General features: G+C 44.4%; 1 protein-coding gene across 1 annotated transcript; it reads right to left on the bottom strand.

The window, feature by feature from the left end:
• Positions 1-3,556: 3,556 nt before the first annotated feature.
• On the bottom strand, positions 3,557-9,302 carry AKAP19 (A-kinase anchoring protein 19). Its single transcript, XM_078857107.1, has 2 exons — positions 8,923-9,302; positions 3,557-8,368 (listed from the first exon to the last, which is right to left on the bottom strand). The coding sequence occupies exon 2, from the start codon at positions 8,313-8,315 to the stop codon at positions 8,013-8,015; it is 303 nt and encodes a 100-aa protein (XP_078713233.1). The 5' UTR covers positions 8,316-8,368; positions 8,923-9,302; the 3' UTR covers positions 3,557-8,012.
• Between the last annotated feature and the right edge of the window lie 6,368 nt (positions 9,303-15,670).

The following is a 15,670-nucleotide window of genomic DNA, read 5'->3' as shown; positions in this document are numbered from 1 at the left end:
AACCCACCTATTGGTGGGAATCCTTCCCCTGACACCCCTACACCATTTTAAAAGTATTCAGATGTTCCGCCCTTTGTCGATCCAATGCTGGATCAAGGCCTCCCCATACCGTGTCATCTATGGGGTTTGTTTAACCATACTTAATCACGCTGGTGAGTGCGGGTTGTGGAAGGATGGCCCAGAACCGATTGAGAAATCACTTACCACTGATATTGGCCATGGCCATGAATCAAACCCATTTGGCCGAGTTCATAGCGCAATGTGCTAACCACTCCACCTTCCATCTTGAGAGTAAAATGGCTTATATCCTCAATGCGGCACCCGCTTTCCTAACAGCCAGACGCCTCCTTGTGCCTGGCCCTGTTGATGGTTTTTCATTTGGTTCCCGCAGGATGGCATTGGCGATGGAGCCATCTCAAGGTAGACTGAGAAGCACTTGCAGTTGAGGGCGTGCCGTTGTTTTTCACCACTGCAGTCTGCAAGAGGCCATTAGCACATTACTCATGTAATGCTCATGTAATGTGCTATATATGGCCAAGGTAACAGACTGCCCGAATAAATAATTCAAACACTCTGTCATCGGATTCGAGGCCATTTGGGCACACGCAAAAAAAAATAACAGTACAGTACTAGATTTTTTTAAAGTGAATGCCTGAAGGGCAGCTTTCGCGATTGTGTTTTTACCCGACGGTGAAGGGGGACGTAAAACATAAGCCCCCGATGAAAGCACGTAATAATTTATTATAACACGTGCATTTAAAAATGTGTTAATTATTGTGAATTGCTCAGTTTACATACACGGTAGTATTTCCTGCAAATGAAGGGCCTCTATTTATAGTGCTGTGACATGTACATTTTTCAGTGGGACAAGATTAATTTTCTTTCCTCCGCAGCAAAACAAAATCCCTCAAGAGATTCACATATTCTTTCTCTAGATGGCAAGTAAGAGTCATGGAATTGTAATCCGTGCAATTTCCAATGAGATTTCTCAAAGTGATTGGGAATGAGGCTCCAGGAATGTCAGAGGAGAATGGATTCCTCACTTTTCAAGGGCGTCTGGCGGAGTAGAATTAAGACAATTTATTTTAAGGATATAACGACGGCGGCGGTTTGGGGAGGCCTTCATCTAACAGTGGATTGACCAAGGCTGACGGTGATGATAATGATGATACGTATATCGATCCATTCATCGATTAAAATACATTCTTAAGGCTCAAGATGCATGCACACAATCGTGCATTGAAGAATGCATTATTTAGATTTCATGTAAATACTGTAATATACAAATAATATGACAAGGTTGTGTAACGCAGATAAAACAATCTCAAAACAATACATATTTGATTTAAACAAATCTAAAAATTTTTATTTAAAGCTTTCGTGACTGCAGGGATTCATATTTTTGGTTATTTCGGTACAGTCACGTAGAAGGGAAACAATAAAATAATAAAAATATAAAACAATAAAATTCTCACGACGTTTCGACTGCAACACAAGCAATCATCATCAGATGTGAAATCCACAGCAAGAAAATTGTTTTAAATTTTGTTCAAATTTTCTCTGATGATGATTGCTTGTGTTGCAGTCGAAACGTCGTGAGAATTCTATTGTTCTATATTTTTATTATTTTATTGTTTCCCTTCTGCTTGACTTTACCGAAAGAACCAAAAAAATCTAACTATTAAATAATTACATTTTTTATCAAATCGTGATAGTTTTCGTCAGTGCAGATCTCAAACTATTGTACAGAGACAATGGCCATGTTTACTTTATAGATAGAAGAAAAAAATTAGACAGTCCCAGAGCTAAGGGGGGGGGGGGGGGTTGATGGAAGGAAAACTATTTAGAATACAATAAAAGAGCAACACGACAAAAATAGTGCAACGACCAGAGAAGTGGACTAGATACAGCAATATCGTCACGCAGGTGTTTATAGAGGATGAAGAGATCAATGGAGTAAAAGCCTAAGAGAAGAAAAAGAGCTACAAAACTCACGGTCTGAAGAGAAGTAATTCACTACACGTAGGAGGGGAGTTGTTTCACTTGAATGACCGCGACAGAAATAAGTATAACCAGTAAAAACAAAGTTTTTCACTATAAATCCTTTATATGCGTGGCGGCTAGAGTCCTCTCGTCCTCTGGCTTGAGATGGCTGTCACCTATGGGTCAGATGATTGCATTGCACCATTAAGCAATTGGTAATTAAATATAATATTTTTGTCCTAAAGTGTAACATTTTGGAAAAAAAATTTCACGAACATTAATTGTTACGCACAACGAGTCTGTGTGGAAAATGTCAGCTCGATTGGATCACGGGAAGTGGGTTAAAAACGACCGAAAGATTTGCACGGTCCTAAGTAAGCAAGCGAACTTAATATAAAGGATTTAATAAAGGATTTAAACATATATTCGCCTGTGGAGGACGCGGGGATCGATCCCGCGACCTTTGGCATGGGAAGCGAGGGCGCTACCAACTGCGCTACTCCACCACGGCCTGTGGAGGTGTCACGCTCTGGGCTCCTACACTGTGACGTTCAGCCAAAGCCATGAATGAGTTATATTTGAATAAATGTAAAATATATATTTTTTTGCCTAAAAAGTGTAACATTTTGGAAACATTTTTCACGAACATTAATTGTCTCGCACAACGAGTCTGTGTGCAAAATGTCAGCTCGATTGGATCACGGGAAGTGGGTTAAAACACGACCGAAAGATTTGCACGGTCGTAAGCAAGCAAGCAAGCACGCAAGCACGCACGCAAGCAAGCGAACTTAATATAAAGGATTTAAAAAGGATTGAACTGGTTCGTGAAGGGTCATGAATACTAACGTGTATACATAACGGATTGTCAGGCGCCAGTCCAAGGAAGCGTTTGTATTATTCTGCTTGTTTAAACTGATAAGGTGAGCCTTGAACAGATTCAGTGTGACATATAGGCCTCTTTTAAGACGTTTCGTGCTCTTATGCAATTTGCTTTCCATTGACAGAAACTTCAAAGTGCATTCTTGATTTGGATTGCATTCTCATGCTCACATGTCCTTTGGATTGCACTCTCATACTCACATGCTCTTTGGATTGCATCCGTTGGGTTGCATTAATACCTTTGGATTGCACCACTCTTCGCTTTTATATGAACATGCTAATTTCTCACATTAACATCACTAGCCCCTGGCCACTTCTTTATGACCTTTGGGCTACAACAATTTCAAACCTTTTTAAAACAGTCTGCTTCAGCAGCAGACCATGCTTTCCCACCTGATGACGGATGCTTATGTTGCGCCCGAAACGTCGTGATTTATTTTATTTTTTACACCTACGTGACTTTACCGAAAGAACCAAAGAGTATGTATTCAAAGTGCATGTTTGAACCTGTTCAGATAAATACGTTAGCAATACTGCTTCAAATGCCGTGATGAAAAATGACAAATTGCATATGGGCTATGATCCATACGCTTTTGGCCAAAGTTCATTTTCATCAGATGTATGGTAAGATCGCGGCCCGATGTCTCCACCATAGCCAGCCAAAGGGCATATCTCCAATGCGATGCGTTTCGGTCGATTCGTCAGTTTGTGACTGGCTCATTGCATTTACAAAGGGAGATGGTAAATGTGGTGCGAAATGTGCACAAAAATATCTACTTTAAGGGGCACGTCAAAATCGCGTAAAGATTGGGAATACTATGACGCTCGAAGCAGTAGAATTTCAACGGTTGTATTAATGTTTATATATCAACACAGCATATTTCACTTTACACGGACACATTATGTACAATAACTAAAATTTCAACATATTAATGAATCATCAAATATGATTAATAGCAGCACATCAAGTTGGTTTCACCCTTCTGAATGATACGCAGTGAAATAAATATATCACAACCGCCCACGTGCTGCCAATCATCTCTTAATTTCCTTTTGAATGTCCAACAGTGTACCTCACCTCTTATATTATGCAGCATACAGTCAAGTGATGGTTGTGCCGTCATCTCTTTACCCCCTTTCACATGTAATAACCAGGCCCCTTCTGTAATGCAATTATGGAGTGCAGTCTCGTAGACCTGTACTGTTGCTATGCGCTGTGCAAATATGTTGGACAGATACTGGGCTGCTTCTATCACATACACCCTGCGGATACCATATGCACAAATTGAGACTTCAAGGCGGATCCACATTGCGTTTGTGTTGAACATCTTGAAGCGATGGAACAGCGTTGAACACCTGCAGTTAATTGAACTCATTCCCCAACATGTTTGGAATTCACTCTGCATCAACCAAAGCTTTTGACTGCATATAAAACGTAATGCCACACTGTAAAATGTGCCTACTGCTTCATACGACATCACAAGGCTGGGGTTCCATTTAGAAATATGGGAAATTACTCAGCTTATTTGAAAATAAATATGTATTCATATACATTTGGTAACTTCTTGTTTTGCAAAATGGAATTGTGCCTCCATCGGTTACCACTGGCACTCGAGTGTGCTTTAAACTTTTGTTTCTAAAGTTTCTTACCGATTATCAATGCAATTGCAAGGAAGTTGGTCAAATGTAGCCTATATCGATTTATAACATTCGCTGCATTCTGCATGCATTCATTTGAAAACATAATTAGTGAGCTTACATTGTATCCTCCACGCAAGTGCGGTAGTTTTTATTTGAAAGGGCGTATCCAATTTTCATTTCTCTAATAGCTTTTATGAACAATTCTTGTTTTATCAAATTCAAACAAAAACGTGAATTGGAAACTCTGTTCCAGACACAATTACACAATACCTTGATGAATGGTTGTTCCGCTGGTGGCTCAGAGCTCATAGCTCACCCGGAGAGATAAACCAAACAACACATGTATACGTTTTACAGGAATACTTGAATATTGCCTTCTTATCAGGCTGGTTTTTTTAAGTCACAAAATCAATGACGAGATATAGGATTGAACGTTGGCACACTAATGCGTGCGATGATTCTACCCCCTAGAAATGCAATATGAATTGTTGCTATTCAGAGCCACGATTCAATTCAAGCATCACCTATTTTGTTGTCTCGCTTTACTGCGTTCTTTCTATAGTTTCTGGTTTTCTCTCTGCCTCGTTTGCTACAGTTTGGTTTGCTTCATGAGGCTAAATGTAGCATTAAGCATTTAATGACCGACATCAAAACATCAATCCCTGCACACGCCATTCACTGCACGTGTATCTCGAGCATTAAGAATCTACATAGCAACAATTAATCAATAATCTACGCTCCGAATACGTAAGGGTAAGGACCACGCACGCATAAACTACATGGAGCAGAAGGGTTTGACCTTTTTGAAACGAAATGCTATTACCTTCGTGGCCAGGTCTGTTAAATAAATATAACTCGTGCACAGCCATTTCATATGAGGTCTTCTGGCTGTCCGAGACAACAGCATACGCGTCATTGGAATGTGCAATTTAGATATTGAATTCTCATCCACACTGACTCCAACCATCACCTCTAAGCTTATAAGGTAATGCCTTATAAAAATAATAATCTACAGCCCTTTGGCAATCCACTTCTTGTTGAAGTGTTGTTGGGGTTGTTTGACTGAGCTCTAAAGTGCTGCTGGTCCGTGTATGTTAGTGAAGGGTGTGGGTGGCAAGTGGGGTGATCGGGACTGGTATTATCATGCTTGTTTACCCCGGAAAGCCTGACTGAGTCTCATGGGTCCTGCCAAGTTAGTGTTTAATCCCAACCGAGTTATTTGCAGGTACATTTTCATATTTGGCAACTTTGAACCATGGAACACAGTGGCCTGCTCTTTCGAATGATATTAATCACCACTAACTTTACCCGTGGCTGGGAATCGAACTTAGGTCGCTAGATTATTAGCACGGCATACCTACCACTGTGCCACCATCCCTCGCTCCGTCCCATGTAATTCCAATGTACTCTGTTTATTTCATAAACAAATACATCTACATGTCTTCATTATAATAATATACCAATAATTGAGTTGATTTGAAACATTGGCTTGCACGACCAATATTATGGTTCATAACCAATATTATGAGCCACGTGGGAGCTGAGCTTCTGTTAACGCCTGATAATTATGTGAAAGTAATCTCCAGCGAAATGTCGCATGAAAATTATTTTGAAGAATAAAAAAAAATAGCTTTTCCACTTCCAGTTTTGCTAACAACCCTTATCAATTGGCATAATTCCCACGTAACAACTTGATTTGATTGGCTCTGTCGGGTGGCGGAGGGTATGGGCATTATACCTTCATGATCTAACCCAAAAGAAGCTGATTATGAATTTAAAAAAGTGAGTTGTTTTGGGAGGTATAGCAATCACTGATGAAGTCCTGTAAAATCACTGTTGTATTTCAAGATGGGGCAGAAAAGGGACGTGTAGTGGTTACAAGCCCATGCCTAAGTTAAATTCCCAGCCACGACTAACATCAATGGCAAGTGATATCTAAACTGCTCCTTGGCCCCCTCCCACCTAACGTCACCAACCCATATTGACCAGTGTGGTCAAACAACCCCCATAACTTACACAACGCGAGGAGACTTTCATCCAGCAGTGGATTGACAAAGGGCTGTAAACCATTATTATGCAATACTTTTAAGACAGATTTAGTGTTCACTGTATACTGCACCCTGAAAACACCTACTTGAATAGGGGGCATCCATTTAGTACGTACGCATGGAGGGGGAGGTTAACCCAAATGCGTACGTTTGCATATGGGGGTCTACTGACAATGTACGTACGCATAGGAAAAGGGGGGGGGGGGGCGGGGGGCGGTGAAGCCTTGATAATAATTTGTCTACATTGGCCTTCACATGAGTTATATAGTCCGGCGGTGGACTATCTGTTTGCTTAAACACGTTAATATTATTAATCATTGATCGTTTATGTATGGATTAAATACCGGCCGTTCTATAGGATTCGGGGAGGGGGGGTGCGTCAAGCGTCCGTACGCAGGTGGGGGGGGGTCAAGTTTTGACAGATTTTATTGCGTACGTACTAAATGGATGGCCCCATATGATACATCTTTAGTCACTTTTTCATTGAGAACGTCTTTCCGTGATAATTTAACATGGAGAACATAAGTGTTCAAGGGTAGAAATCAGCAACGTAGCTTGGTTATATTGTGCCAAGATACTAGAAATGAAATGTGCCCCCTCTGTCCAATTTCCCCTTCTCATCGTAGTCTGGCGCCTTGGCCCCTCTGGCCTCATGGGCTCTGGTGTAGTTGCGCGCCACTTGCTTACTCGATAGCTATGCCACTAAGTCAAATACAAAGCCACACGCGCATACTGCACCCGACATGTGCAGATATAGCGCCAGTTTCATGTTGTTTACGGAAAAACATGTTCTGCTCATTGTCAGTAGAAACTGCATAAACAAAAGATACCAATAATTGCTTATCTTTTCAAACAAATATTGGCGGAAACTGCCCTTCTTACTAAAACGTGAATGTGGCCGATGGTGTGTTAGGCAATGTCGTGGGGGGAGGGACAAAGTTGCATGAAAAAAATACTGTGTTCTCTGAAATTCCTGATCTAAGTTTGGATTTATTCATTGGGTAGCCGGCCCACGGTTCAGTCAATAATGTCTGGATAAAAAAAACACTTTTTCTAAACCTCAAATATTATCATGCTCAAGCTCTTTTCATAACAGTGCCAACTCCGTTAATGCTACACAGCACTGTGCAGAATTCGAGATATTAACTCTTATCGGGTACAATCTGATCTGCAGAGTGATAATATAACACGCGCAACACAACAGCGTATTAGTCAAAACACAGGCACGAGTCAAACGCAAGAGCCTCTACAAGAACATACTGAGCAGTAACACTGAGAGCGATAAAACCTGACAATACAACACTGGCTTACGGTTGTTCGAGATTAAAACTGGCTGCACGGATACTACAATAAAAGGCGTACTCTCAAGCGATTCCGTATGCCATTTTCACGGGGAACAAATTAAAGGCAGCGCTTGACCTACGTGGACAACGCAATAGTCTCCGTCTACACCTCGGAGCGTCAACCGTTCTCGATGTAGGGAATGTCGTGGTAGCAGCGGTCGATCTGCGCACTCTGCCGCATGGCCCCAGCCATGATCTGCTCGGAGAGCTTCTGCGCGAAGCCGACCACCTGCGGCTCCACGGCTGGGGACGACGGCTTGTGGGCCCTCTCGAGCGCAGCGCCAGAATCTGATGCCTGCTGCTGCTGTTGGTGGTCAGCGTCGGTGGCGTCGGTGGCGATGCGACTGCTCGTGCGGGACTTCTCCATCCCCGGCGAGTTCTGGTGCACCGAGTAGTGGTTTTTGGACTTGAGGCATCCCATTGGAAAATCCGTCTACTGGGGGATTCGCGGAGCCGGCGTGCTCTTCTTCATGCCTGCGCTCCGGGGGAAATGCGAACGCTGTGAGTTGTTACATGCAGTGCAGGCAAGCGGGTCGTCGTTCCTGCGACGTCTCGCACGGGTTAGGCAAGCTACCGAACCATTGCTGTGATTGCGACAACAAGAAAAGAAAAAAATCCTCACCCGGCAGAGAAGCTAAACAAGACCCGCACTCTGAAGGGCAACACACCGCATTCTCTCTCAACCATTATAGAAATTAAAGTAGCTCGGGACGACCTGCGTTTAAAAGGCAATGCTCCGCTTCGCACGACACCAGCGCGACATTGGCACGCCTCTGCGATTGTTACCGAGGCAGGGCTTGTTATCATGTGCGGCGTGTCCAAGGGGAAGAGAGAGGGCTGGTGGGTCACTAAACAACGTAACTGGGGCTCATCTGGGCACTCGCAAAATAATCATTGGCAGCCGACCCAGCCGGGCTGCGTTCAATGCGGCAGGACGCCCTTGAACGACACAACCGGTCCCTTGCTTCGAATAACGCTGGTGGCGGTGCGCTATTATTCGCAAGGACAACAACAGCTGCGACGCTTACCCCCAAGATGTTTAGCGATCGTCCGTGCGACGCGTCCTGCGAATGTCGTCTCCCACGCCATCATCGACACTCGGGGCCACGGTGGTGGCCGGAACGATGGGTGGCCACGGCGTCAGGCAGCCGTGGTCACCGCTCTCCCGTCGTCACCTCGTCCCATCGGCTCCTCCGCCACGCAGCTCCTCTGAAAAACACGCGAGGCGCCAAGGGTGTGGGGGGCTGCCTGTGCGCTGTGCACAATCACTTATCTGCGTATTTACCTCCTGCCAGCCCACTAAACATGAGCTGGAGAAACTGGGGGGTGGGTGATGTAACGGTGATGGGTGGGTGGGTGGCTTGAAGAGGGGTGAGTGTGATCGGATGTGGGTTGGGGTGGAGGCTGCTTCCAGTGAGAGAAAGAGAGGAGTGGAGCAGTGCAGGGAGGGTGAGGAGGCGGGTGATGATGAGATAGTGAGCGGGAGAGCGGTTTTGGAGACGGAACGGCGCGCAGAAGCAGCAACACCAGCGGAGATGATGTTGCGTCGGGCGTGAATCAGAAGCTGCAGCGTTGGATAAATGTCACAAATCACACTTCCCCTCTCTCATGTTGGAATCCCATTACTATATAAGCTATGCTTGCAACCCTTGGGCAATCGCGTTCATAATTAACACTTTGTCATATTTATGGCGGGTGTGAGAATTGTAGGAAAATAAATGAATGGCGTTTCACGCAGAGCACGGACGTCCTGTTGACACGGTGATTCGCGTGGGGTCGTCGGGGTCGCGTGCTGACAGAGCGATGGCCAAGCCAGGCGGGTTAATACAGAGCGCGTGGGGTTGAAGGAATTTGGGAGGGTGTGGGTGAGTGACTTTTACTCTTTGGTTTTTTCGGTAAAGTCACGTAGGTCAAAAAATAAAAATAAATTAAATCACAACGTTTCGGAAGCAACACAAGCCTCCGGCAATTTTACTGAAGCAGTTACACCTGATGACGGAGGCTTGTGTTGCTTCCGAAACGTCGTGATTTAATTTATTTTAATTTTTTACCTACGTGACTTTACCGAAAAAACCAAAGAGTATGAATCCTTGCAGTCACGAAAACTTCAAATCTAAAATGAGTGACTTTTCTTCGCCATTACGTCTCGCAAGCCACCCTTGACACGACACGTAAACCAGATTCCAGAACACGAAGAAAAATAATTTTAATTATGTGGTTTGAGCGGCAAACACTCGATGACGCTGCAATCTCCATCCAGCGTGGTTAATATTGAATTTCACTGGCAGCTTGCGAAAACGCTTAGTCTTCTAATGTTTTTGATGATGGCATGTGACCAAACCACCTGGAATTCGCCCCCTTCCATCAGATCTCGGAAGTTAAGCAGATTTGAGTCTGGTCAGTTCCTGGATTATTTGATCACCGTGCACAAACAGGTCTTCACAGAAAAATCTTGACTTAAAGCTTTCGTGACTGCAGGAATTCATATTTTTGGGGTCTTTCGGTAAAGTCACGTAGATAGGTTCAAAGAAAATAACCTATCGACGTGACTTTACCGAAAGACCGAAAGAATATGACTAGGTACTCTTTGGTTCTTTCAGATCTAGATAGAATATGAATAGGTCATCACAGGGCTGCGTGGCCACGTGGTGGGCAGTAGAGGGCAGCACAGCAACACCAAGTGTTCTGTACAGTACTTCGATGCCACAATGTCATTAATCCCTGCCTTCACCAACCCGCACTGACTAGCGTGGTGAAGTATGGTCCAATAACCCCCACGACCTGCACGGTATGGGGAGGCCCTTATTCAGTAGTGGACAAACATGCAACTTTTATTTAGAAAGATTTGTCTTTCATACCCACAATCTGAAGAAAGTACTATTCTGTAAAAACATTAACGAGGCCATGAATTTTAACATGGGCAAACTCATCACTCCAAGTGGCTATTACATTATTTAAATATCATCCAGACAATACACAGGTCTGAATGTGTAGTAACAATTTCAACCTGAAAACTATGCACATTAAACACATGACAACCAATAGGCAGGGTTATTTAATGGAGACGAAATTGCACCTAAAAACCCCAAAGGCAGCGTGCTTTATCAAAGTCACATTCAAGAACCGCACATCAATAGGACACTTGAAAACAGCAGCCTAAACAGGTCCATTCATGAGGTTATGGTTATAAGTACTATGTGGAGCTGCCGTGATGTACTGATTAGGTTAGCATAGTGGACTCCAGAGGTCGTCAGTTAAATTCAATGGTGGAAGTTTCATAAATCCCCATGTCTTTGTCCATCCAGCAGTATAAATGGGTTATGTCAAAGTTGGTCGATCGACAGATCACATGCGGTGGGGTAAAGCGGGCGTTTTTCCCAACTTTTTTCAAGACATCTGACCAGCTGGGAAGAGTAGGCCAAATATCCTCGAGAGCTCCATTTTAAGTTAAGTCAGCTTTATTGATCACATACTTGACTTAAAGTTTTCGGGGCTGCAGGAATTCATATTCTTTGGGTCTTTCGGTAAAGTCACGTAGATAGGTTAAAAAAAAAAGTTTTTTGTTATTTTGTCATTTTGTTATTTTCTTTGAACCTATCTACGTGACTTTACCGAAAGACCCAAAGAATATGATCACATACTCATGCATACATGAGGTACATGGCAGTGAGATTCTTTGTCCCCGGGTCGCTCTCTCTCAGCTTGTGCAAATTAACAACAATGTAAACAGCAGCAACAATATTTTACAATTAATAAAGAGCTACCCAGCCAACATCCGCTCAATGGCAAGGTCTCTCATTCTCCTCTGCTGCCCGCAATATGAAATATCCCCTCCCTTCCCCTCATCTGCGCCAGTCAACTCCCTACCTCTGGTCAAGTCCAGGCTCTCTTCTCCAGCATATTTATATATACCGCAATACTGTATATATTACCATCTTATAGTGTCACATCGTTTTTGTACAGTCTTAATAATAATAACTCCGTAACATGGCAAAGCAATTGCAAGGGCGTTTTGTATTTAAACGCTATAGAGAGTGATTTTAAATAAATAAATAAACGTTGTGTGGCAGTATGGGTCACACAATTGTAAACAAAAAGTACACTCGTTGTAATGGACATGCAAATAGTAATGCTGAGCAACCAGTAAACCTGTTTGGTCATTTTTTATTCCCACGTTTGTGCTGTGTGTATGTACAGCTCATGAAAGCAAACCACAGCCGACATAAAATTTCGATTTAAAGCTTTCGTGACTGCAGGGATTCATCTTCTTGGTTATTTCGGTAAAGTCACGTAGAAGGGAAGTAATAAAATAATACAAATAAAACATAATAAAATCATTCTCATGACGTTTCGGCCACACGGCTGCTTGCGTTGTGACCGAAACGTCGTGAGAATTATTTTATTATGTTTTATTTTTATTATTTTATTACTTCCCTTCTACGTGACTTTACCGAAAGAACCAAGAAGACACAGCCGACATCTTCCATCCACTTACACTTCTCACCTGAGGCTTAACTCGTAAATCTGCATTCTTGCTCGACGGGTGTGACCTCACGTGTTCTTTGACGACATTCTGTGGTGGCAGTGTGGGTACACTTTTGCTGCACAGGAAGAAGCACCTGGGTTCAATTCTGTGTGGAGTTTGGATGTTTTTCCCCATGTTTTGCATTGGTTTCCTCTGGGTTCCCTGGTTTTCTTGCATCGTAAAAACACACACATATAGTGTAACTGGCATTGGCCTAGCATGCAAGATCAGTTCAAAGTTTACAATCCAGTGATGGTACCCGTGGTCTGGAATTGAACTCAAGGAGCCAGATTTATAGCGAAGCAAACTAACCGCTTACCCCTTTCAAATACTTCATTATTCAGCTTGTGTGGAAATGACAGTCACAGATTGTGTGGACACAATGGTGAGAATTGTAAATGTATGTGCATGATAAATGTGGTAGAATATACTGGTCTGTACTGGAATGTGTTCATACAGTATTTACTTGAATTGGTTACCATGTACTGGTTTTAATGCAGCCATTGAGTATTGGACTGCACCGTAAACCAGCAATCAAATGTCACTGTTTACTTTTTGGAAGGTAAAAATAATAATCTATGAGTCAACTTAAAATGCTCACATTGTTATTTGGCTGTTATTTCTATTATTACAGCTGGACATTGACTTATAAGATAAACAGAATCCTATACAAGAATGTTTTACATAATTTCATGAATGACAAAACGAACAGATTTGTGCTTCCATACAAGTATATCTAACCTATATAATTCATTTTTTGTCTATCTGTCTATCTGTCTGTCCGTCCGTCTGCGTACGCTCCCTTGCGGGGGATGTAGCTCTCGGACCGTGGGGTTCGCCGAGATTAAATTTTGCAGGTGGGCACGCCCCCGGCCCCGCGGTAAACTTAGGCATTTCCGATTTTTCGTCTCTAAACTTTAAATCGGCCCGATTATCGATTTAGTGCGATTTCTTTTTTTTTATTCATTTAAAGCTTTATTTATTTAATATCGCCGACGGCGCGAACCACGGCGGTTGCCCCTGGCAACGGGTAGCAACAACTTCGCTGCGGGGTGGACGCCATTTTTAATTCCCGTTAAAAATATGCGCACGCATTAACACGCGACTCTGAGGTAAATTCATCAAAGTTTCACGTCCTCTTCACTCCCCCCCACCCCAATGTGTGCAATTACTATTATAGGGTCGGTAGATAATAAAATTATAGAGATTAGACAGTATTATTGTAGCGCGGGGGGGGGGGGGTTAACGGCCCCAGTACCCAGCCTCAGCCGGGTGGGCAATCTAGGCGAGGCTGGAGGCTCTGCACGGTACTAGGCCTCGACACGCAAGTCTGTCAGGCGTCGACTTTGTGGTATAAACTCGATATACCCAGCGTTGCCCGGGGGAAAAATACATTTAAAATCTTCTGAAAACTTTAAAACATAACATCCCAATGAAAATACAACTGTGTAATTAAAACTCTAAACCCGACCGCGCCAAGAATCGATTCTCTGAATCGCGAAAAGGAATCGAAGGTTGTAGATTCATTTAGAATCGCCTTATTTCCGTTTAATATTAGTTGGTTATAGAGTTGATATAAACTGCTACGAATGGGAAATATCCGGCGTTGACCGGGGCTAAAATATTATTAAAAACTCCTGAAAACTTTAAAACATAACATAACAATGAAAATAAAACTCTGTAATTAAAAATGGAAACCTCCTATGCGCCAGGAATCGATTCTTTGAATCGCGCAAAGGAATCATCGAAGGTTGTAGATTCCTTTAGGATCGCCCTTAACATGTGGTGAGGGGGAGAGTGGTGAGGGGGAGAGTGGTGAGGGGGAGAGTGGTGAGGGGGAGAGGGGTGAGGGTGAGGGTGAGTGGGGAGGGTGAGTGGCGGTTGTTAGTGGTGATTAGTGAGGGGTGAGTGGTGAGGGTTAGTGGTGAGTGTTGAGCGTGAGTGGTGAGGGTGAGTGGTGATTGTTGAGGGTGTGATTGGTGAGGATGAGTGGTGAGTAGTGAGGGTGAGTGGTGAGGGTGAGTGGTGAGTGGTGAGGGTGAGTGGCGGTTGTGAGTGGTGATTAGTGAGGGGTGAGTGGTGAGGGTGAGCGTGAGTGGTTAGAGTGAGTGGTGAGGGTGAGCAGTGAGGGTGAGCAGTGAGGGTGAGTGGTGATTGGTGAGGGTGTGATTGGTGAGGATGAGTGGTGAGTGGTCAGGGTGAGTGGTGAGGGTGAGTGGTGAGCGGTGAGGGTGAGTGTTGAGGGTGAGTGGTGAGTGGTTAGGGTGAGTAGTGAGGGTGAGTGGTGAGCGTGAGTGGTGAGTGGTGAGCGTGACTGATGAGGGAGAGTGATGAGGGAGAGTGGTGAGGGAGAGTGGTGAGGGAGAGTGCTGAGGGTGAGTAGTGAGTGGTGAGGGTGAGTGGTGATTGGTGAGGGTGAGTGGTGAGGGTGAGTGGGGAGGGTGAGTGGCGGTTGTTAGTGGTGATTAGTGAGGGGTGAGGGTGAGCGTGAGTGGTGAGGTTGAGTGGTGAGCAGTGAGGGTGAGTGGTGATTGGTGAGGGTGTGATTGGTGAGGATGAGTGGTGAGGGTGAGTAGTGAGGGTGAGTGGTTGTTGTGAGGGTGAGTGGTTGTTGTGAGGGTGCGTGGTGAGGGTGAGTGGTAAGAGTGAGTGGTGAGGGTGAGTGACGGTTGTGAGAGGTGATTAGTGAGTGGTGAGGGTGAGTGGTGAGGGTTAGTGGTGAGGGTGAGTGGCGGTTGTGAGTGGTGATTAGTGAGGGGTGAGTGGTGAGGGTGAGCGTGAGTGGTGAGGGTGAGTGGTGAGGGTGAGCGGTGAGGGTGAGCAGTGAGGGTGAGTGGTGATTGGTGAGGATGTGATTGGTGAGGATGAGTGGTGAGTGGTCAGGGTGAGCGGTGAGGGTGAGTGTTGAGGGTGAGTGGTGAGCGGTGAGGGTGAGTGTTGAGGGTGAGTGGTGAGTAGTGAGGGTGAGTGGTGAGCGTGACTGGTGAGTGGTGAGGGTGAGTGGTGAGGGAAAGTGGTGAGGGTGAATGGTGAGGGTGAGTGGTGAGGGTGAATGGTGAGGGTGAGTGGTGAGGGTGAGTGGTGATTGGTGAGGGTGAGTGGTGAGGGTGAGTGGGGAGGGTGAGTGGCAGTTGTGAGTGGTGATTAGTGAGAGGTGAGTGGTGAGGGTGAGCGTGAGTGGTGAGGGTGAGGTTGAGTGGTGAGCGGTGAGGGTGAGCAGTGAGGGTGAGTGGTGATTGGTGAGGGTGCGA

The sequence above is a fragment of the Lampetra fluviatilis genome, chromosome 1 (assembly GCF_964198595.1).
Source record: "Lampetra fluviatilis chromosome 1, kcLamFluv1.1, whole genome shotgun sequence".
Taxonomy (NCBI): Eukaryota; Metazoa; Chordata; class Hyperoartia; order Petromyzontiformes; family Petromyzontidae; genus Lampetra; species Lampetra fluviatilis.
This window is presented reverse-complemented; position numbering and strand designations above follow the sequence as displayed.

Excerpts from the sequence above, each read along its gene's own strand:
- AKAP19 (XM_078857107.1), bottom strand. The coding sequence starts at position 8,315 with ATGGGATGCCTCAAGTCCAAAAACCACTACTCGGTGCACCAGAACTCG.